This window comes from Choloepus didactylus, chromosome 2 (genome assembly GCF_015220235.1).
Source record: "Choloepus didactylus isolate mChoDid1 chromosome 2, mChoDid1.pri, whole genome shotgun sequence".
In the NCBI taxonomy this organism is placed as follows: domain Eukaryota; kingdom Metazoa; phylum Chordata; class Mammalia; order Pilosa; family Megalonychidae; genus Choloepus; species Choloepus didactylus.
In genome coordinates this window covers 90171622-90196866 of record NC_051308.1, presented here as the reverse complement: position 1 = coordinate 90196866, position 25245 = coordinate 90171622, and the positions used below count along the sequence as shown (strand labels likewise).

The 25245-nt window shown below is 35.1% G+C and overlaps 1 protein-coding gene and 1 pseudogene across 2 annotated transcripts in view; both read right to left on the bottom strand.

The window, feature by feature from the left end:
• The window catches only part of RC3H1 (ring finger and CCCH-type domains 1), a 141834-nt gene that overhangs the window by 11295 nt on the left and 105294 nt on the right, over positions 1-25245 (bottom strand). For both annotated transcript variants that reach the window (XM_037825312.1, XM_037825313.1), the window contains exons 7-13: positions 19013-19145; positions 14904-15022; positions 13319-13431; positions 7824-8105; positions 7423-7637; positions 3253-3617; positions 2498-2665 (exon numbers count right to left, since the gene is read on the bottom strand). In XM_037825312.1, the coding sequence (XP_037681240.1) occupies positions 2498-2665; positions 3253-3617; positions 7423-7637; positions 7824-8105; positions 13319-13431; positions 14904-15022; positions 19013-19145 (1395 nt within the window). The remainder of the gene's footprint in view (positions 1-2497; positions 2666-3252; positions 3618-7422; positions 7638-7823; positions 8106-13318; positions 13432-14903; positions 15023-19012; positions 19146-25245) is intronic.
• LOC119526329 lies at positions 3829-5225 on the bottom strand (annotated as a pseudogene).

Genomic DNA, 25245 nt, shown 5'->3' with positions numbered 1-25245 from the left:
TGTGAATATATCTCAATAAAATTGAATAAAAAATATTGCCATGTCAGTAACTAAAATGATTCTAGATAAAATTCCTAAATAGCCAAGCATTACAATATTTTTATTAGAAGTAAAAATAACAACAATTAGTTACTATTCATCAAATGTCCACTACATGCCCAGATGACATGTCTCACTTAATCTTCACCACACCACAAGGTAGGCTTTATAATACTTGATTTACGAATGGAGAAACCTGAATCTCAGGGTTCAGTGAGGCTGAATAACTTACAAAAGATCACACAAAGTGACATAGCTGAATCTCAAAGTTAAGTATGTTTAATTCCAGTCAGCTCATTTTTTACAATGTCATATTGCTTACCATATTTCCTACAAAAAAGTATGACACAAGGTCTAACATGTCTCTAATAGGCAGTTTTTGAGAAAATCATACAAGTTATTTATACTTCATAAGTAAAATTATATTTTGTAAAATATATTTTATATACTTATATATATATAAGTAAAAAGATATTATGACGTCGCTACAATGTATGATTGTGGAAAATTCATTTAAAGTGTTTATAGTATTTAGATGGGAAAGTTAGATATTGTGAACAATTTCTATTTAGATAATTTTCAGAGCTCTAGCCAACTTATTGTTTACTATTTACTATGCATTTCACTTTATAATTTTAATTTATTATTATTCATAATTTGTTACTTAGCAATGTTTAGAATCATAATTCTACATGTATAGTATGCAAGACAGTGTCCTTATATAATATCAACTGCAACCCTGCTGAAAACCTTATTTGCTTGCTAAAAAAACCATATATACACCTTGAACTAAATGAGACATATGTACAATCATCAAAGAAAAAAAAAGCACATCAAAATGTCTGGCTTTTTGAAGACTAATAAAACCAGTAAATTCCTAGCAAGACTGTACAAGAAAAAAATGTCAGAAATAGAAAAAGGAACATCACCATAGACCCTACAGATATTAAAAAGATAAAAAAGACAACATCCATTCATAATAACTGTTAGCACTGTTTGGTAGAAATACAAAGAAAATAAGCCACCCAATTATGATTTATTGTCCTATAGGATATTAACCAGTTTTTTTTTAAGCAACCTTATTTCATCATTCTTTTTTCCTGTTCACTAAATATATATCCTAATGTCTCCTATTCTCCTTTGAACCAGCTTTACCATTCTATGGAGTCTCTCATTAATGAGTTAACAAAAATTGGCATGTCTCACTTATAAAATGGCCATTAATTCACAGGGGACAAGCTTGTGTGCATAGATAATCTAAAATAATTCAGGAATAAATATTAATATAAGAAAAAATAGCAAAGCTGCTGAATATACGGGTCAATGGACAAAAATCTACTGAATCTCTATATAGTAACAAGTAGGAAATGACATTTCAAAAAGGATTCCGTTTAAAATAGCTTCAAAAATCATGTTACCCAGGAATAAGTTTAATGAAAGATGTACAAAACGCAGAAAATTATAAGACATTATTGAGATATACCAATAAATCCAAATAAATGGAGGGATATACCATCCTCATGGAAATTTGATACCATAAAGATATCAGTTCTACCCAAAATGATCTAAAGCAGCACTAATCCAAATAAATGGAGAGATATACCATCTTCATGGAAATTTGATACCATAAAGATACGAGTTCTACCCAAAATGATCTAAAGCAGCACTAAGAAATAATGTGAGTCACATATGTAATTTAGAAATTTCTACTAGTTACATTTAAAAGGTAAAAGGAAACAGATGAAACTAATTTTAAGAACAATTTTATTTAATCCATTTATGTCCCAGGTTTTATCATCCTAACATGTAGTTGATATAAAATATTAAAGAGACTTTTTTGAAAACTAAACCAAATCCAGTGTAATATTTTATACTTTTTATAGTACATCTCAATTTGGACTAGCCTCATTTCAAGCACTCAATAGCTACATGTGGCTAATGGAAACAATTTTGGACAGCACAGACCTAGACTCAATGAATTCCTAATCAAAACTGCAGCCGATTTATTTGTGGAAATCAACATGATTTTAAAATGTGCTTGGAATGCAAAGGGCCAAGATCAGCCATGGCAATTCTGAAGAATGAAACTGTAAAACATACCACCAGATATTAAGACTTATCAATTGAACAGAACAAAGTCTAGAAACATATATGGTCACCTGACTATGAGAAAGGTTATTCCTGGGAACCAGGGAGAAGGAATAGGCTTTTTGTTAAATGATTCTGGGTCAGTGAGATATCCTTATGATAAAAAAATGGACCTTGAATCACATGACTTACAAAAATCAATACTAGATGGACTGCACATCTAAATTAAAATAATGAAACTTTTAGAAGAAACACAGGAAAATATTTTCATAACCTTCGGAATAGGCAAAGATTAAACAGGACACACACACACACAAAAAACACTGATAAGAGAAAAAATTGATCAACAGGACAAAAATGATATGCTTACTTCTTCTTGATGGAAGGTAGGAGGCAGTGTTGGTGAAGGTGCAAAAGGAGGGGGAGAGATAACCTTTCTTTCCTCTAGTTGGGCCATTATTTCCTTTCGTCGTCGATGTAGCTCGTCTAGACTAGGATGGGGCTGGGAAGGAGGGGGAAGCCGGCTATAAGGAGGTTCCTGAAAATGGAAACATTAGTTAAAACTGGAAAAGAATTTCAGGATACATTAATTAATTCATTTCACATATATTTTAATTAAGTATTCATACTTTGAAAGATATTATCTTTTTGTATATATGTTATATTTCACAATAAGGAAATAAACTGTGGAACTGTAACCCATAACATTCTTTGAAATTTGTCTCTACTTGTTAAATTGCACTTGGAAAGTTATCACTTCTATGTATATACGTAATATTCTATATCCCCACCCAAACTTTCAAGATCTTTGAAAGAGCTAAATTTAGGTCTCTTTTTCCTTGGCCAAAGACAATATATTTCCAAATAGATCAAGAAATATTAACAAAACTATCTAAACTTCAGAAACTAAGAAGGTTAGTAATGGGGGCTGGAGACGGGGGGGCTTTTTTTCTAAGAGTTAAAAACTAAACAAAACAAAAACTACCCAAATTATGAAAAGAGAAAAAGGAAAAAAACTTTCTCATAAATAAGATTGTTCACATAGTTATTACCATGGTAAAAAGATAAGGAATTACTGCCCGAGATAATCAAATTAAGTCTATAATAATAAAAAATACAGCATACTCTGAGGTATGAAGATCTGATCGGAGGTGGAGGAGGAGCCACTGGATAGTAACCCTCCATCTGCTGGTATCTTTCTCTAGATTCTGGTACGTAGGATGGTACTGCTGTGGGTGGAATCTCAATGGGTATAGGGCTTTCTCGAAAAATCTCCTCTCTTGTGTAAGACTGAGCAGGATATACTCGACGACCATCATAGTGTGGTGGATACATAGGTGGGTACTGCTGTGGCTGTGTGCCATACTGGGAGTTTACTACACGATCTTGGAGGTAGGGTGGATAATGATCCAAGTAGGGGGGACCAGGTTCAGGAGCGGATGGTGGTGGCCGGACAAAGCGGGACACACATGGTGGAGTATAGTACATGCCTGTATAATACAAGAGAGGAACCAAAAGCAACAATGAACCAATCTATTTTTCTAGATAAGATGTTTCCTTTTTAAACATTTAAACACTAAAGACTTAACAATCAGTTCTTTTCATTAGACGTTATTTTCCTCTTCTTACACAGACAGGTTTTTTGAAAAACAACTAACAAAAATTATCCTTAAAAGTCACTTAAAAATATAATCTGTGATAGTAAACTGACTTTCTCAACTATTTGAATCCCTTTTTGGTGTACCTGAATGCAATGCACATGCTGAAAAGCTAAGAGCTATATTTCCCAGGCTTCCCTGAAGCTCAGGTTCCACAAAAAAACTTGAGCTAACTGGAAAGAGATGTGGCATACAAAAGATCCATCCTGAGAGTGCAGACCTAGTAACTAATGCATGGTTTCAGAGTTTTTTTTTTTTTTTAACAGATTAATTTTATTGCATCTTTAAAATCACAAATAGGTCTGGCATCTTGTTGTTTCCATTGCTGCACAATTCTTTGATCTTATTCATCAGCCTGCTGAACGGTTCCTTTTTCAGAGACATAGATAGCATCCAAAAATTTTCTTATATCATTGTTTTTAACTGTTGTTGCTTACTGAATCAAAGGAGCTGAATTTGATACAGGTTCAATGTCATTTCCTTCAAGAATTAACTCATCTTTCTGGGCTTGAGATACTGAACAGGAAATACCTGGCCTCATTCAAACCCTACAGATGTATTTTTCACCCAAGTATTTTTGGATTTCAACCAGAGACCCACTCTCCTGAATAACAGTGTTATGGGGAAGTGCGCATACACAGACCCCATCCTGTAATGGAAGCCCAGTGTAACACCCTTGATCATGTTCTGTACATGACTACAGAGAGTGCAAACAGTAGCCAGCTCTTTTCTATTTCCCCACCATTTATCAATCCGAAGTCTCTTCTTTTTCTTCCCAAGTAGACTGAGTTCGACACTGATATAATTGAAGTCCCTCTGCAGGGTTCCTTGGGCGCCCTTCACAATAACTGTACGTCCCTTCAGCATGATGTCGACACTTTCTGTAATGTCAACAGTCTGGGTCCTCAGAATGGTCTCCATTCTCACAGCAGATGCGGCAAAGAGGGTTTCAGAGTTTTTGAGACAACTGTGGCAGTAGTTTCCTAATGTCCAGACTTTTGCCTCAAGTGATGTGATCCTGGAGCCACGACAGAAGTCTCCTACTTTTACTGCCTGTTCACTGTAACAGGCTACCTTGGCAGCAGTTCCACAGTATTGTTCTGGGACTCATTCCTGGAGATCCAACTTATGCCTGCTTCTCCAGCATTTACTCTGATTTTTAGGCATCTAACCCCCTGCATTAAACCTCTTTCTTCTTAATGTAACTAGAATAGTTTCTGTTATCTTGAACTCTGACTGATAACAGAGTACTTAAACTTACAACATGGCTTCTACAACAGTAGTTGGGTTTTTCCTGCAAAGGATGGTCAAAATAAATATACAAATCAACTTTTATCATATTTTACAGTATTAAGCCATATCAACTTACAACTATTCTTTTGAATATAGAGAAGAATATTTCAGTTTTTCTTCGGCCTTGAGAGAAGGAAATGGAAAATACTTTCAATCTTGCCCAGATTAAAATAATAGCACTATACTGTCTCTGACAGGGAGATAAACACTTTAGTTTTAAAATCACTGTTTATTTTACATATGAATTGTATATGTGAAACCTCAGTCTCCTCTCCTTTCATTCCCCATAAACCAAGTATTCTCATTAAACCTGGTTAAATTTTTCAAATTTGTCCAGTTTCCACATTCTTTCTTTTCCTTTCCCAGTCCAATAATCCAGTCCTCAACACTCACATCTAGATTAATTAGATTAATAGCAGCCTCCTTATTCTTCCTAGACTCTAGTCTCTTATGTTTCCAATCCATCCTTGTTGGTTTAATTTTTCTTTCTATTCTGATTACTCCCATTTATGGCTTTTCTTCTATAAAATCTTTTTTTTTTTTCCCCAATGTTCATTTGTGTCATTTTTTCGTTGCAGATTTTATTGATATATTCAGTTATCATATTTTCCATCAGAAGTATACAATCAACAGCCCACAGTATTGTCACCTAGTTGTACAGTCATCATCATACTTAATTTTAGACCATTTTCATTGCTCCAAAAAGAAAATTATCACAGACACACACAAAAGAAAACCCAATACACCCCATATCCCTAATCTTCCCGTTATTGACCCTAGTGTTGGTGCGGTACACCAGTTACTGTTGATGAAAGAATTTTAAGATATTACTGTTAACTATAGTCCATAGCTTGTAATAGGTAATATCCCCCCACATACCACTCTACTACTAAACTCTTTGATTCTTCAAGTTCTCAATATAAAAGAAAGCCAAGAACTAAAATGCATTTAAGAAACAGATACAAAAGGAAAAGATTCCAGGTACATTATTTCTAGAAATTCTCTCTCCTGAAACACTGGCCCAACTATCAAATTGAAAACATGCCTATGTGTGTGCGTGCGTGCGCAAATTCCTCATTATTTGTGGATTCCTTATTTGTCAATCTGCCTACTTTCTAAAATTTATTTGCAACCCCCAAATCAATATCCACGGCATTTTTGCCATCATTTGCTGCTATGTGCAGAGCTGTCCTTTGTGAGTATTCCTAGCTGTGGTTGAACAAGGCAATAGTGTGCCATTTTTTCAGCTTTTGTCCTGCACAAAAATATCCTTTCACCATAAATTTAGTGCCAATTTTTGCAGTTGTGTGCTTTTTCGTCAGTGATTTTGCTGTTTAAAACGGCCCCCAAGCACTGTGCTGAAGTGCTATCTAGTGTTACTAAACACAAGAAGGCCACATACCTTATAGGGAATGGAGACTATATATGTGTGTTAGATAAGCTTTGTTCAGACATGAGTTACAGTGCTATTAGCAATGACTTCAATGTTAATGAATCAATACCTTAAGGCATCTTAATACCTTGCATTAGAACTCCCTTGCGTCTTTTGGTGAATGTCTACCACACTAATAGTAACCACAAATGAACAATCAATTTTTAATACACACATACTCTTACAGTTTTCTATTCTTTAATAATACCGATTATATACTGTAAACTCTCTAATAGTATGCTACATTTTTTCCCATATACATTATTGGGACTGGGTGTGTTGAAGATAAAATAATATATATCTTAGGTGATAGTTCAAAGGAAGAAAAGTGTACTGTGTGTGTTAATTTACACCCATTGTAATAATTCTTTATTCATGCTTGAAGAAAAAAAAAATTTTTTTTTCCCCAATTCCCTTGAACTGAGCATAAAGGTTTCTCACTTTGCTGGGTAATGAATTAAAAAGGACCAAGGTCACCTGATGGTGACTCAATTGTTTTCTTAGCAACATTAATTTCTCAGATAGGAGAGTCTCTTTGAGCTGCTTAGTTCTAGAAAATATTCGTGTTTGGGCCTTGGCATTTCCAGTCATGGCACTTTTTAGATGATCTTTAGAAGATCATACACTGCCTTACTCATCAAATTTCCCTCTTCTATTTGGGTGACTTATTTCTATATATATGAACACATTTAACATGCAACTTAAAAAAGTAGATTGGGAAGCTGCTTTCTATAGCTTTGCTACTTCATTTCTTTCATACTATTTAGTTGATCATAATATTTCAGTTTTTCCAAAGTTATTAAAAAATTTATTTACTTATCGTAAGGAGGGTATTGCAAATATTATAACTCTTACCTAGATAATTGTCATAACATCCAAGAAAACTGAATGACAAAAATGAAAGATCATTACCTTGCTGATAAGCGGCTGGTTCAAATTGTGGAGCAGCTCCTCGAGGATCCTGATAATAAACATCTGCTTGCTGAGCTGGATATAACTGAGAACCTCGTGGTACCATCTGAAGTGGTTTGGTAACAGGCATGGGAGGCAGGTCTGTTGGACCCCTTGGAGGTACAGGATGTGGAGTCACAGGTAAGGCAGAAATATTCTTAGGGACAGATTCCAGCCTAAGGGAATAAGATTGTACAATTTAAGCTTAAGGTCTCAAAAGCAGAGCAAAATAAAGCCACCCTCCAAAAAAACCAACCAAAAAAAAAGTTGTTTTTTTTTTTTCTTTACAAAACATTGATTACTCCTTCTTTCTTCTATGTTTATAAAGAAGAAACTTTAACCAAGAGTTATGAAAAACGTACAGGTCAGGGGGGGATCCAGGGGCACTACTGCTCAGATGATCTATCTTTCCTGGTTTCAGACTAGAATCATAGCTGGGGTCTGTCCCTCGTGGAATCAGCTGTGTTACTGTGTTTCCTGATGATACAATTCCATTTGGCAGAGCAGGGGGTTTTCTGCTAGGCAGATCCACGGCACCTTCATCTGGAAGGATAGCTGCTGAAGGCAGGCCCACCTCATTAAGTTGACCCAAAGAGGCACTCAGGGGTCTTCTGGGAACCAGGCGTTTATTCATTTTACGAAATCTATAGGAAAATCAAAGACACAAACCAAAACCCAAAAGTATAAAAGCAAAATCAAGAAATAAAGTGCATTTTAAAAAAACAGATACAAAAGGAATTTCTAGAAATTCTCTCTCCTGAACACTGGCCCAGCTATCTACTTGAAAACATGCCTGTGCATATATGTATGTGTATTTGCAATCCTATTTGTGGATTCCATATTTGTATTCTGCCTACTCACTAAAATTTACTTGTAATCCCCAAATCAATATTCATGGCACGTACACAATCACTTGCAGACACGTGCAGAGAAAAATCTGAGTTGTCTCGTGTGCACATTCCCAGCTAAGGTTGAACAAGGCAACGCTCTGCCTTCTTTAAGCTCTCATACTGTACACAAGTGTTCTTTTTGTGGTAAATTTATTGCCACTTTTTTCACCGGTGATATTGCTGTTTAAAATGGCCCCCACGCACAGTGCTGAAGTGCTATCTAATGTTCCTAAGCACAAGAAAGCTGTGCCTTACAGAAAATGGAGAATATGTGTATGAGGTAAGTAAGCTTTGTTCAGGCATGAGGTACGGTGTTGTTAATGTTAATGAGTCAATACCTTATTTGATGAGCTCCCACTACTTGCCCCCAATGGGATTTAAGATTTAAACTTGCTTAAATTTATGTTCAGAGGCACTGTTTAAATGTGTTAAAATGTTCTGAGCAACCATACTGTCTACATGGGGAAGATTAACTATGTGGTGTTAAAAGAGGGCAGTCTCTAAAATGCCGGTGAAACATAGAATTTCCAAAGTAATCATTGCATGCAAATTTAAGGAGGAAGCAAAAGGTGTCTTTAAACGGAAACACACAAAACAAGGTTATGTATTGACTGGTTGATGAAATGTGATTAGAAGCTCATAGGAACTTAACCCTGTGTTTCCGCTAGGCGCAATGGTTCAATATTCACTAATAATTCAGTGTTCCCAGTGACTTTAAAGAGTAGAACTATTACAACAAAAATCTATAAAATCTCAAGCAGCAAGAGAATAAAATTTCTCGTGAGGATTATGTGTGATATTTGTAACATTACAAATCTTGCTAATTAATATTTGTACTATAAAATATTTTTATTGCAATCTCTATTTCTAAAACTTATTGGAGAAGGGTCAGAAAAATCTTTAGAAGACAGTTTCTGAGATATTTTACTTTCTTTTTTTCTCAAATGCCTTGGAATACAGCAAGCCATATTAAAAACTAAAAATGAAACAAAAACCACAATATGCAGAGAAAAATTTACAATTTACTCCATTAAAAAATTTAAGCAATCAAGGAAAACAATTTTCATCAGAACTGATTCAGAGATGATGATGTTACGTGTACCTAAACAAGACTGAAAATTTTAAAAGCAGCTTATTGGAAAAAATATATTATAATGACCTAAATTCAAACAGAAATTGATATAAAAGGCAGGCAAATTCTAAATCTAACTACCAGATCCCAGAAAAAGAGTCTAACATATAGAAGGAGTTTCTGACCCAGGGGCCCCGCAGCTTATCTCATAGAAACCACTTGTGCCATAAAATACAGGTTGAAGGCTGTTTAGAAACTCCAGTCATAGTGGAGCCTCAACCCCCAAAAGGCGGCTAAAGCAAGACCAGATATGTATATAAGATGAACAACTATAAGTATGTGGAAAAGGCCTGCTCCCCCCAAATAGATAATGCAGCTGCACTTCAAAGAAGAGCAGTGCATGCATCAGAACCCTAGCAAGCTATCAGCTCAGAAGTTGATAAGCCCTCACCCAATCAGGGCATAGGACATCACTCAGCAGACACTCTTCCCTCCCAATGCGGTTTTTTTCTTTAAAAATGCGGCTCTCAGAAAGGGAGGCGGAGCCACTTTCTTTCTTTTCGTTGGCTCCCACCTGCTTTCTTCCTCTAACAAATCTTAAACTTTCTACTTAAAACTTTGACTCGCTGTGTTGTGTAGATTCCTGAATCACTCTGACCTGACACTAACCTCAGTTAGATTCAGTGTATTTTAAAAAACACTTAATTTCAAAGATAAACTCCCATAAAAGTAACACTTTTTAAAATGTTTTCCATATTTGGCAAATTTCTGGGGGTGGAGTAGGGAGGACACACTACTCTTCAAAGGTAACCACAGTTAACAGTTTGGCATATAGTCATGTAGACTTTTTCCTCTATATGCTACTTTAGTATATTAGAGTTGTGCCAGTTTGAATATATTGTGTCCCCCAAATGCCATTATCTTTGATGTTATGTTGTGTGGGCAGACGTTTTCAGTGCTGATTAGATAGTAATTCTTTGAGTGTTTCTTTGGAATGTGCCCCACCCAGCTGTGGGTGATGACTCTGGATGGATAATTTCCATGGAGGTGTTGCTCTGCCCATTTGGGGTAGGTCTAAGTTGAGTCACTGGAGCCATATAAATGAGCTGAGGGACAGAGGAAACTCAGTGCAGCTGTGAGTGATGTTTTGAAGAGAAGCTACAGCCAAAAGGGATACTTTGAAGAAAGCACAGGAGCTGCAGATGAGAGACAGTTTGAAAACTGCCATTGAAAGCCGACTCTTGCTCCGGAGAAGCTAAGAGAGGACAAATGCCCCAAGAGCAACTAAGAGTGACATTTTTGAGGAACTGCAGCCTAGAGAGGAACACTCTGGGAGAAAGCCATTTTGAAACCAGAACTCTGGAGCAGACGCCAGCCGCGTGGCCTTCCCAGCTAACAGAGGTTATCCAGACACCACTGGCCATCCTCCAGTGAAGGCACCCAATTGCTTATGTGTTACCTTGGACACTTTATGGCCTTAAGACTGTAACTGTGTAACCAAATAAACCCCCTTTATAAAAGCCAATCCATTTCTGGTGTTTTGCATCCCGGCAGCATTAGCAAACTAGAACAATAGTATATAAGATATTATTTACAGAAATAGTTATATACAGCCTTGGTAATTTCTTCATCCACTTTCTTTTTAATTCATTTAATTTAAATTCATTTAATTTAAATGAATTCATTTAATTTAAATTCATTTAATTTTTTTTAAATTCATCAACCCTGTGTGATGGTAGCACAGTATTGTAAGTACACTGAACAAAGATGCCTGTGAGTAAAGCTGAAAGAGGTGGGATAGGAGAATGTATGACACCAGAGGTAAAGATAGATGATAAAGACTGGGACTGTGTAACTTGGCAAAAACTGGAGTGGCCAATGACTATTACTAAATATACAAATATAAAAATGTTTCTGCATGTGGGAAACCAAATGAATGTCAACCATGCAGAGACTTCATCCACTTTTAATAATCTCGGATATTCCTCTGTGTCAGTTCATTTTAGTTTGTTCCTAATTTACTGCTATCAAGACAATGCTATAGTGAAGAATCATGTACATGTACTTGCACCCTTGTGCAAATAAGAGTAACCATAAGCAGGATTGCTAGGTCAAAGGGCAAGCCTGTTAGAAATTGTTATAATGCCATACCGTCCTCCAAAAAAGGAAAATGCCTTTTTTTCAGTACCTCATCATACACTGAGTAATATCAGTCTGTCAATTTGATAGAATATTTGTATTTCCTTAACAATTAGTGAGGTTAAAACAGTTTTACATGTTTACTAGTTATTGATAACTCTTCTGTGAATTGCCTATTTATGCTATTTATCGTATTTCTACTGGTTCTTCTCTTTTTCATAGGTTTGTGGGAACTCATCTTATGTTAAGGATTATCAACTTTCCATATGTAATTTCTCCACCAATTCTTTTTAATTTTTTTTATGGTGTTGTTTGGGCCATATCATAGTTTTTAACTCATATGTAATTTAAGTTTATCAATTCTCTCTTATATGGATGCAGGGCTGTCAATCTTAAAAATTCCTTTACTACTATAAGATTATGTTTAAAAAAAATATCTTGGCACTTTTATTGTTTCCTTCCTAAATATTTAAATCTGATACAGCTAAAATTCATCTTGCTATAAAGAGGAGGTAAGGATCCAGTTCTAATTATTCTTCAAATGGATGGCCAATTGTTTTACCTCCATCATTTTTGACAACAATGTGAAATGCCATTATCACATGCACTAAATTCCTATATGTACTTGGAATTCTTTTAACATTCTCTACTTTATTTCATTGATTTATTTTTATGCTACTACTACAGTATTTTGCTAATACCTGTTGATAAGGCACTTATAATACAGGTTAATAGCTATTAGTACCGTTCCTGTTAAAGACTCTCTGTTTTTATGAATTTTTCTGGCTATCTCTCACATTTATTCTTCCAGATGAATGCTTTTGTTAGGTGCTGGCAATCATAAGGTTGAGATTTTCAACTGGGATTTCAGTGAAGCCACTGTTTAACTTAGGAGAAAATAAAATGTTTATAACATCAAGTCTTCTTACTTCAGAATATAGTATGTTTCTTAATTTATTCAAGTCTTCTTTTACGCTCTTAGTAGTTTAATAAGACTGGATCTAGTACTTTACTAATTAGACATTATCCTAAACTTTTGAGATACATGTTATTATGTTGAGAAAGTGTCTATAATATTTCTATTGTATTAACAGGTTTTGATCTATAATTAACACTAAATTTTCAAATATCTTTTGGCATTTTTGGATATGATCATATGATATTTCCTGTAACCTACAGTAACTATATTGAACTACTTATATACTCAATCACAGTGTCTATTTTAATGAATTATTGAATTCTGTGTGATAATATTTGGCATTTTAATAATTAATATGTAAGACTGATTATAAAAAAGTATTCCTGTCTTCTATGTGCTGGAAAATTTACCACCACTAGAATTAACTGTTCCTTGAAAGTTTGCAAGAACCTGTGAAAGTGAGTCTAGTAATAAAGTACCATCCTGAATAGAACAAAAAGTAAATTTTTCCACTGGAAATGCATTACACAGTTAAAATCAGTTAAAATTGAAGAGAATTATTAGAATCTTAATACTTTTTGTAGTGGAAAAGATTCACTTTTAGATTTAATTAAGCATAAAATAGTTTCCTGTTTGTTGGCACAATATAATAAAAGCTGAAGATTTTTTTAAAATTATACATTACGTTTTTAAACTTTCTTATGTATTGAAGGGAATGCAACTGTTCTTTTCGTATTTATCAATCTCAGCAAATTATTCTACATAATGATTCTACGTCATTATATAACAAGTTATTAGAAGCTGAGTTTAATAATTTTTACAGCAAGGCAGACTTACTTTTCCAGTTCCTCCTGTGAGTGTGCAAATGTGCAACTGGCACCACGAGGGCATCCTCCTCTCTGCTTCATATCTCGACACATGTATGTTTTATATTTGCTATGCTGTGGAGGCTAAGACCAAAACCAAAATATTAGACACTTAAAATAAAAAAACATAAATTTTGTGTTGCCATTTTTGGATCTTGGTGATCTAGATGAGTTAATTCATACAAATTCACATGCTTATTTAAGACTACCCAAAACAAAAAATGATGGAAAGTCATTTAAAGTCTCAGAGTCCACCAATAATAATAATAATAATAATAATAATAAAAAAGGTAGTTCCGACTTTTCTAATACATCAGTATTAATTCTCAAACATGTAGCATCATATAAATTATTGATAAATCTCTCACTGATAAATCTCATAGGGCTCTATAATTTTTTCTAGGTTTTTATAATGGACAAACCACTGGAATTTAGGACTTTAAAATATTTAAACTGTCCTCTAATATTTGTTTCATACAATGTTCAGTATAGGTATATATATAATTATGTTTCCTTATGACATACCACATAATCTACAGGAGGTCCTACAATTAAAGAATATTCCATAACTAATTCTTCTTGACATGGAGAAGAATATAAAATATAAAAAGGACTTAAATATCACTCAAGGTATAAATGAAACCTATTATTTACAACTCGGGTAAGGCAGGAAGATGGATTTAATGAATCTAACTCATTAGGGGAGTTAATGAATATTCAAATTCAACACTAGGCTGAATGAAATTTAAAGTGTATTTTATCACTTACTGCTGGACCTTAAAGGTTAGTCTCATTATTTTTCTTATGTTCTTCATGACGTCTAATGGAACATGGAACTAAAAATAGTAACTTTTTCTTTTCTTCAATTTCTTAATCATAAAATAAAGCTTTCTTAGCTAGATTAGGAAAAGAACATCCACATTATTCTACTAGCAGAACATTTTATATTTCTTGCCTCTCAAGGAAAAAAGGAATAACTGAGCCAGCTAAATTAAAAATATAGTTTTAAGTTCACAACCTTACTACTGCAAAATAAATGATCTAATGACTCTAACACAGATATTACATTTAATTGCCATATACATCATTAAAAATATTTGAGAAAAATTTGGCCCTCTGGCATAACAAGATTATGGATGCAAAATTTTAAATCCTAATACAGAAAAAGCATCTATACAAATATGAAAAGTACTAGAGATATACACATTAACAACTACTGTCAAACTGAAATGTAATACCAACTCAAGAGAATACAATGCTACTTAAATGGAAAAACAAAACAAAACTGCTGGCATGGAATCTACTTTAACCATCCAATGCTGCTATATCCAATGTGAAAAGTGACCCAAGCACAGCCACATCAGATCAACAAGATTACTTAATTTCAATGTTGACAAAACTACCAGGTTAATCCAACAACCTGGCTACCAACCGTGCGGAACTAATTTATAGATTTTATAGTCAGAGTCTCGATTATTGATGTCATTTTTTGGTTTCATCTGTATCTGTAGGTGTAAGCAAGGTGGTTTATCTCTAGATTCAAACTTCTGCCTTACCTGCTGCTGATCTGCTCCTTTTTTGCTGTGGTTCTGTATATAATCAACCAGCCCATGTACCACTGTACGCACAGCAACCAGCCCATTTTCTAGCTGATCCCAAGTAGGAGGAGGGGCATCTAAGAAAATAAAATTTCAAAACTATTATGTTATTTAATTTTTGCCTAATAATAAATTAATGAAGGAACACATAGTACTGTCACTAATTCAATGAAATTGAAATGAGTTAAAGCTTCATAAGCCTTTCCAGATTATAGCTTTTATTCATCAAAACATCATTTTAATGGAATAGATATATTATTTTAAAGCTGGGGTTGCAAACTAAAATTAACTACAGGGGCAGGGAAGGTGACATAAATGAATTAAGTAGGTCAGACAATAAAGGGTAATTGTTATTAGGCCTTTAGTGTTGAAGAGACAACGGAAAGTGACAGGGATTGTGCTTAACTGGAAAACATGTCTCTTTCTCTCACCTAACAGTATGGTTAATACTCAGCTTTATCTAATTGTTATGTGAGCTGAAATCTGAGATGATATAAAATCTCCCAGTTTTTAAGTGTTGGCACTTAACAAATTTAGAATTTATAACATTGTGCAGACCAACACTATGTGGACCAAACAACTTAACTGGAATGCCAATTTGCAATTTTCTGTAAATCAAATATTGGTAAACAGAATGTTTGAAAAGTATAATAGCAGACCCATTACATATAAAGCAACTGTTACTGCTACACGTCCTCTTCATTCAGTAAGTACGTGCCCACTGCAGCATTGTGATTATATAAAGGAAAAATTAATCATAAGGCTGGATATAAAATGTTTTCTAAAAGAAATATAAAATGAAGTGAGAGCACAGAAGTAAAGATGAATTTCTGCTGGAGACATTCTCATACTTCTAGCAATGGCATTTGAACGGGGCTTTGAAGGATACATAAATGTTAACAGGAAAAGAAAGTGAAGATGGAGAGAAAATTCATTCTAAAAATTATTTTTTTTTTTTAAACACCTGCTAAGTCTCAGGTATTATTCTCGCTCCTGGGGATGCAGTAGCAAATAAAACAAAAATCCGTTACATTCTAGGTGAGAAGACATATGATAAACAGGATAAACAAAATATAGAGTATTTAGACAAGTGAGCTGAAAAAATAGCGCTAGGAAGGGGAGTGGGACATGTATTATAAAATTTTAGACAGAGAGGCCAGAGAAGGTCTTTGTAACAAGGTTACATTTCATTAAAGACCAAAGAAGCACTGGAATAAGCCTTGTGGATTTTGAAGGAAAAACATTTATAGACAGAGGGAAGAATAAGTGAAGGGCCCTGATACAAGAGCGTGCCTAGGATATTCCATGGAGGTAGAACTGGAGAGGAGTAAATTAGGCAGAAAAAAAGAGTAGGAGATGATGTCAGAGAGATGTAATAGAAGACTAGACCATGGGAGACCTTGCAGGTCATGGGAAGGATTTTGTCTTTTACTCCAAGTCATGGAGAGCCACTGGAGAATTTCTGATGACAGCAGTGACAGGATCATTCTCACTCCTATGTTAAAACCAGACAGACAATAGGAGACTATTCCATAATCCATGGAGAGAGATGATAGTGAATTAGATGAAGGTGGTGGCAGTGAAAGCAATGAGAAGTAAATAAAAACTCTGGATTGATCTTAAATGTAGAGCCTACAGGATTTGCTGATGGAGAAGACCTACATGAACAAAGAAAGAGGAATCAAGTATTTGGACTGAGCAACTGGAAGGATCAAGTTGCCACTAATAGATTTTGGGGACTGGAGCTCATTTTTGGACAGGATAAGTTTGAAATGCCTATTAGATGTCAAAGTAGTACAGTTGGATGTGGAGTAAACAGCTGGATGTACAAAAAGAGAGTTCAGGAAAAAGATCTGGGCTGGAGATATGTTTCACAGACTTTAAAATGCCATCAATGGTAACAGCATTATTCTATGTGGCACTATGACAGAAAAAAGAGTGCTAATTAAATTATGATACAACTGTACAAATGTACCCCAATATCAGAAATGCTAAAACCTGGGGAAAAGAAGTAGAGCTCAGAACTGATGAAAAATAATAAATTTGTGAGTTGTACAGGTGATATTTAAAGCCATGAGACTAAATGAAATTATCTTGGGAATGTGTATAAATGGCAAAGAGAAGAAAAGGTACAAGGATTAAATTCTGGGGCACTCACCAGGTTAGAGGCTATGGAGATGAGAAAAAAAAAATCAGCAAAGAAGGGTTGAAACAAGTAAGGCAACTAGGAGAGTGTGGTAGTCTGGAAACTAAGTGTTTTAAGGTCAAGTACATTGAGAACAAGAACCAATCTTTGGAATTAGCAAGACAGTAATCACTGTGACCTCAACAAAAGCAGATTTATAGAGGCAGAGATAAACATTTGATTGGAATGGATTCAAAAGAGAAATGGAATGGTAGTTGGATGGGAAACTGGGTTAAAAGTAGATTAAGGTGAGAGAAAGAACAGCATGTGTGTTGATAGGAATATGCTAGTTAGAGAAGGAGAACTGATGATGCTGGAGGTGTGTATTTGACAAGATGACAACTAGTGCATGAGGATAGAGCGTGACGTTAGTTAGGGATACAGTTTATCCACTGTTACAAGAGAGGAGTGGAATATGACAAAGATTCAAGTGGACAGGTCAATGTTACCAGAGCTTATGGAAGTTCTCTTTTGATTGCCCAGGATCATCAGAGCACAAAAGTAAAAAAATTGGGGGAGATAAATCTAGAAAAGTAGGTTGATAAAACTGTAGAGGGCTTTGCAAGCTGTAGTTAAGTGTTCTGAGTTTTAGTCTATAAACCAATGGGGTATCACTGAAAGTTTATGAGTACGAAAATAAAATCAGATGTGATTTATTTTGCAGCAATAATTAGATTGAAAGAATTTAAAGGGGGAGGAAGTTGGAAGGCATTTAGTCTCTCATTAATGCAGTAATTACAGGCATGCAATAGAAGGACATTGTAAAAGAACAGATAGATCTATGTAGAACAAGTGCAGGGAAAAGATATGAAGCAAGACAAAGACTCAGATTTTCAGCTTACATACCTCAGAGAATCCTCGAGGTCATTAACAGAGAAAGGGAACACAGGAAGAGCAGGTATCAAATGAAGATGAATTCACTTTAAAACACAGGAAACAATGGAAACTCGCAGCAAGCATCTGAGAAAATGGGTCAGGAGTAATGAACAGATAATATTTGGGAGCCTATTATCTATACAGAGTTAATACCCAATATCTGGGAATGAATGACTATCATCAACAGAGAATGAAGACAAAATAAAGTACCAAGAGCACAACCTACCTATTTCTTAGGGGCAGAAGGGAAAAGAGTAGTCAAATGAGACAGCAACAGTACCAAGAGAAGTCAGAAGAGAAGTATGAGGCTACAGAAAGACAAGGTGTTAGGAGATTCTCTATATGAACAAAGAACATTATCAAATGCTGAAGACAATTCAAGTAATTTAAGTCTGAGAAGTCATCTTTGGAACAAGAGACTAGTAAATTATTAGTGAATATTAAGAATTTCAATTCAGTGGTAGGAATAAAAGCAGGAACAGTGACAGGACAGAGGCTAAAATATCTGAGATAAAGCGGAAAATGAAGGTTGGGTAATACTTTCAGGTTAAGAGAAAGGAGCAGGAAAGGATTTACGAAGTAAAGATATGCAAGAGAGGATGTGTGATGGAACAAGATATTGTGGAGAAGGGAAAAACAGGATCAAGGAAAACAAGGACATATAAGGAAGAAAAAGAAAAACTTGAGCTTTGGCAAAGAGGCAAGAATGGTAAAATAAGAGGACAATTTTGTGATGTGAGAAAGAAGAAACCATAAAGGAGCCCAGAAAGAATCTATTTTCCTGGTCAAGTGAACAGGACAGTACAAGGTAAATATTAAATATTGAAGTGAACTAACCTGAGGTAACAAAGGGCAAGAATGGGGCCAGAGACTTAACCACTGTAAAAAAGATCTGGAACAATTCCTTTGGGAAATGTTAGAGGAATATCACAAAACATAATTAAAAGAATCATCAACAGCACTAAGAGGACACATAAGACAGTCCACTAAGTTTCTTTGAGTTTACCTGGACTAGGATCAATGTTTGCCAACAGTTCCAAATGGGGTCTCAGTCGGTTCAAGTTTGCTGGGTCTCCAGTTCGCTGGAGAGCAATTGTTAGTTCCTGAACACTCTGTGCAAAAGAGGCTGGCGTCTGCAACTTTAGAAAGATACATATTAATTTTCCCAAAGGCCAGATAATTATTTTGAAATAAAGAGTATTTACAATATCATAATCATTTTTGCAATTTACTAAATTTAAATTTTATTCTCCTATACACCCTATGCTTTGGCCAGATCGGATTACCACCTATCTGAACAAACCCTGCACTTCTCTGTATCCACAGCTTAGCATGTTGCTATTATCTTCCCTCTGCTCTCCATCCTTCACATGCCTCTATGAGGTGAACTCCTAGTTATTCCTCGAATGTGACACCTTTCCCAATTTGGAAGCATTCTTTCCATCCTATGTTCTGACAGTACTATGTTAGTATGACTATTGGGGTTCTTCTAAATAACTGAAATTTGGAAATACAATCTAGAGAAAATGCTATATATAATAGCAAGAACGATGAAACTGAAGTCAGTCAAACCAGGCTTGAGTTTAAGCTCTCTTACAGATCAAAGATGATGACACTGATATACCCCTTATCCTTGTAGACTCAATCTGAAGTCCATCTGTTAAATGGACTAAATAGTTTCAAAAGATCCTAATATTGGTTTGGGATTCTTGGAAGCTATGAGGTTGTGTATTTTCCCAAGGCTAAATACATACACTCTGGCATTAACTTCTCTAAGCTGGCCATACTAGGATGTAAATAGAAAAAAACAAATTGATTGCATGATAGTAACTAAGAGTTCTTACTTGGAAACATTTAGTTCTCTATGCAGTTTATTAATATAGATGAGAACTCCCCCCCACAGAAGGGTCACTCTATAAAAGGTAATTTAAAAAAATCACACATTTTCAAAAACATGGGAAATAATACAGTTACCATTAGAATTCTGATGTGCCTTCATTTATATACTTGCAGTGTTATCATCCCTTAATATTTTAACAAAAGCATTTTTATTTTGCTAACAATTTTTATTACATTTCAAAGAAAATTTCTAATATAATGAAAACACCCATGTATCCATCAAGACTTAAAAAAAACATTTCACTATCATTATATATATATACATATGCTGAAGCAGGTATCTCTTCTGACCTAACTAATTTTAATGGCTACATAACAGTATTCTGAGCGGATAAAACAAAACTTCTTTAATCATCCCTTTATTTTCTTCTTTATAAATAATTTACTAATTAAGACCTCTGGGCTGGTAATCTTTCTGAAAGTTTAGATTATTCCCTTAAATTAGATTCCTGGGAATAATAAGTTTGGTCAAAAAACATGAACATTTTATGGGATTTTATTCACTGACATATTGCTTCTCAAAAGATTTCTAATGCACTTTACAAACCATCAACAATGTTTGAGAGCATGTTTCTTGTACTAATTTACTAGGCAGAGTTTGGTATGTTACTGTTTTAAATATTTATTTCTTTACCATGGGGCTGAATTCTATCCCATAAGTTAGATACATTTCCTCTTTGTAAGCTGTTAATGCATTTTTTGTTGTTGTTGTTAATTTCTGTTATACTTGCTAGGATTGGTGCTTTTCTTATCACTTTTAATAACTTATCTATTTGCGATGTCCAATATGACAGCAATTAGAGACACATGCAGCTACTTAAATTAATTAAAATAAAATAAAATTAAAATTAAAATTTCAGTTCATCACTGTGTAAGCTACATGTCAGGTCTCAATAGTCATGTATGGCTTGTGCTCACCCTATTAGACAGTGCATATATAGAACAGTTCCATCACTGCAGAAAGTACTGTCACTCTATATAATAAAGAAATGTCACAGACACTGTGATCCATGTAATATATGTCACTTAAAGTTGACCAGTTTGTTAAATGAAGGTCTCCTAATATAAATTTCAGACAATTTGCTCATGATGTGAGAAAATTATTACATGATACACATTCAGTTATTTAGTCCAATTCAGATAAGACCAACCTCCTTGTAGAATTTTTATAAATACAAGCCAAGTTTCTCTAGAGGTAGAAGGCTGCTCCTTTAATAAGAGATCATTACTACGCTTTGAATGAGTTATAGTCACTCACTTACATAAACTTCAGATAAAAGCACCTATCCAAAGCTAGGCGTTTCAGGTCAAGTTTGTTTAAAGGTATCCTGGGAAGACTTACAGGATAGAGCAAACAATATACATCATACTGAAAATTATCCATCAAGCAGTTACAAGATACATTTTCCAATACTCTTGATACCAATATACTACTTTTTCAAAGAACTCTATCTTTGGGAATATCAAAGTAAGTAAATAAATGAATAAATAAGGGGCAGAATAGTCTTGTAAGAACTTTAGTGTTATGAACATGAATTCTAGAGCCAGAATGCCTGAGTTCAAATCCAGGTTCTGTTACTTACTAGCTATGTGACCCTGGAAAATACACTTAAACTCAACATGCCTCTGTATACAAGTAATAATAATGGGTTGTTGAGAAAATTAAATGAAATTATTTAAAAAATATCAGGCACATAGTAAGCTTTCAGTAAGTGTTAACTGTTATTGAATTTAGACAACTCTATACATCTTGACCCTAAGTCCTTAAATTAAATACAGAGTGGTCTCTAGAGTTGGTAATTATTTCTGTGGTTATAAGAATTTAAGATAGTAAAAATTCATAACATTACTGAGCATGCTACATAATCTAAGATCCTTTAAGACTTCTCCACAGCACTCTCATACACTTCATGTTGAATTACAACAAAATCAGTTACAGTATTATTCTATTTTGAGAGCTCTTAGAGACACAAATAAATAATGGAGCCTGACCTGACCCTAATGGTCCCTTCATAATAACAGACAATATATGAAATGGAAATAAGTACATTGAAAATTTTCTTAAATTTAGAATGGTAGAACTTTTTATCATTATGTGAAATCATTCTAGTTGAGAATCATAAGAAACCTTAATGTATAGATCTTCCAGACAATTAAATGGCTGCTACAGGGAGAAAATAAAAACATTTAGAAAATGGGTTGAACTAATTCATACAATGATCAAAATGTTCCAATTTTAATGTTTAATACAAAGAAAGCCACAGTAATCAAAAAGGCATGGTACTGGCACAAAGACAGACAGATCTTCTCATAGAAGCAAACCTCACATCTATGGACAATTGATTTAAAAAAAATTTTTTTTATTAGAGAAGCTGTAGGTTTACATAAAAAGTATATAGAAAACAGAGTTCCTATATACCTGCCCCCATTATTAACATTTTGCATTAGTGTGGTACCTTTGTTACAATCGACGAGAGAGTATCATAATTGTACTATTAACTATAGTCTATAGTTTACAATAGGGTTCAGTGTGCTGTACAATCCTGTCTTCTTTATAAATTTTTATTCTAGAAACATATATACCACCTAAAATTTCCCCTTTTAACTACATTCATATAATTCACTGGTGTCAATTACATTCACAATGTTGTGATACCATCACTACCATCTATCACCAAAACTTTTCTATCACCCTAAACAGAAATTCTGTACCAATGAAACACTTTAATATGCACCACAGGTTCCTCTCTCTCCCTCCCTCCCTCCCTCCCGCTCTCTCTCTCTTTCTTCCTTTCTTTCTTTTTAAAGGTTAATGCCTCAATACAAAAGAAAGTATATCTGATTACGGAATTTCAAGCCCTGGGGTGGAGAGAGAGAGAGACAGTATATGCTTTGATGAGGGGGGTGAGGAACAGAGGTACAGAGGAGGCATTCCTTGGTATGGGAAACAGAAATGTCTTCAGTCATTAAACATTTAGTGTGCACTTAAGTGCTATGCATTGCCTAAGCGTTGGAGATTTAGAAATAAAATACTGCCACTGAATTTTGACAAGGGGGCAAAGTCCACTAAATGGGGAAAGAATAGCCTCTTCAACAAATGATGCTGGGAAAACTGGAGGTCAAGGACTTCCAGGGAAGAGTAGGGAGCCCCCAGACTCAGTCCTTCTATAAAAACAACTATTAAACCAGCAGGAACTGTCCAAAATAACTATTCTGAAAGTCCAGAGGCCAGAAGAACACAGTACAGCATCCAGAGAAGAATGGGAGAAGAGGCTGATAATTACAGTGAAGAACTGTAAATTGCTTTCTCTCCATAGTGGCTGCCAGCACCCATCCCCCATTCTCCAGCAGGCCGCTGCAGGGTCCAGTCCCTTACTAGCAACCGGTGAGAGCAAGGGACTTAAAAATCCTCTTCCCCAAGAGCAAGGGTGTACACGGCCAATCACAGATTACAGCCTTTGATTAGCAAACTTGGATTGCTGGGTTCTGGCTCAAAGGGCAGCTACTGTTTCAACCTACCCTTGGAAAAAGGGGGCAGGCAACCATTGTGTCAACCCCCACCCGGACAAAGACACAGTAGCCATTGCTTCAAACCTGCTTGGACAGGGGCAGAGGTGTAGACAGGGCTTCCTAAGGACTGTGGGGGAAAGTTAGTTGCAGGGCTGCATTTGTTGGGCAGGGTAAGAAAGCTCAGCTTTGGGGAACCATCGGAGAAGTTTTGGGAGCCCTTCCTGAAACCCTCCACAGGGTACACTGGAGACAGTCTGCACCTCCTTCCTGGGTCCCTGGTCCTACTCTGGGCTAGGAAGGACAGAATTGAGAAAGTCTGCCCCATGGTGACCCTCCTCCCAGAATTTGCCCTCTAGGCAAAAGCAGTATGAGACAATAAAAGCATTATGAAAAACAGTAGAGGCAGACAATCTGAGAAAAAAGTCTGGGGGTATAGATACCTGGGTGAGGGAGATTTGTCCCCTGGGAAAGCGAAGAGGACAAGCAATCTCCTGTAAAAGGGGAACTCCAAAACAAAGAACAAGCAAAAGCCCAGAACGAGACACAAGCCCAGTAAGACAGGGAAAACCCTGCACACTACATTCACCTTGGACAGACCTTCGTTATAGGAGGGCTGAAGCTCAAGAAAATCTGTCTTATCATCAGCTGTTTACAAAACCAGGCAGCAGACATCCCAGGGAGTAAATCCCAGAGTTTTCATTTAAAAATATTAAAATATACAGTGTGTACCAAAAGAGTACAAGACAAAGAAACAGGAAATGATTGCCCATCCAAAGAAAGAGGATAAAAATACAGAAAACACCAATGAAGATGACAAGAATGTGGACACACTGAACAAAGCCTTTAAAATAATCTTAAAAATGCTCAAGGACAGATAGGATTTATCAAAGAATTCTGAATACTGAATCTTTATATATATATATATTTTTTTTTTTTAGTTTCTAGGGTACTAGAATAGCTAGAATGAAATAACTGACATGGTGGAACTATAATACATAACATGCTTAGAAATTTGCTCTATGGCTACTTGTTAAATTGTACTTTGAAAGTTATCACATTTCTGTATATATGTTATATTTCACAATAAGGAAATAACTGAAATTGTGGCACTATAATCTGTAACATTCTTTTAAATTTGCTCTCCAATTACTTGTTAAATTACATTTTGAAAGTTGTCACATTTCTGTCTGTATATATTATATTTAACAATTATAAAATGCAAAAAAAAAAAATGCCCAAGGAGATGAAGTATAGAGAAAGAACTATGGAATAACAGGAAAACAGTGAATGAAAGATATGAGAATCTAAGTAAAGAGAGAAATTTTAAAAGGAAAATGAAACCACTGGAGTTGAAGTCCACAATAACTGAAATGAAAAATGCTCAAGAGGGTTTCAAGAGCACAAGACCTGGTAGAAGATAAGAAAAAGTGATCCTGAAGACAAGACACTTGAAATGAGCCAGCTGAGGAGCAGAAAGAAAACAGAAATATTAAAAACAAAAATAGCCAAAGACAGCTTTGGGACACAATAAGCACACCAATATACATGTTGCTGGAGTCTCAGGAGAATAAACAGAGAAAGGAGCAGAAGCAATAGTCAGAACAATGACACAGAACTTCCTAAGCTTAGGAAAAGACAATGAATATGCACATCCAAGAAGCTCAGAGAGCACCAAATAGGATAAACATGGAAAAAAAATACACCCAGTCATATACTGACTACACTATCAATTGCAAAAGACAAGGAGATAGTTCTTCAAGCTTTAAGAGAAAAAGCAAGGTGTTACATGTAAGGGAAACACAATAAGACTGAGTGCTGATTTCTCATCAG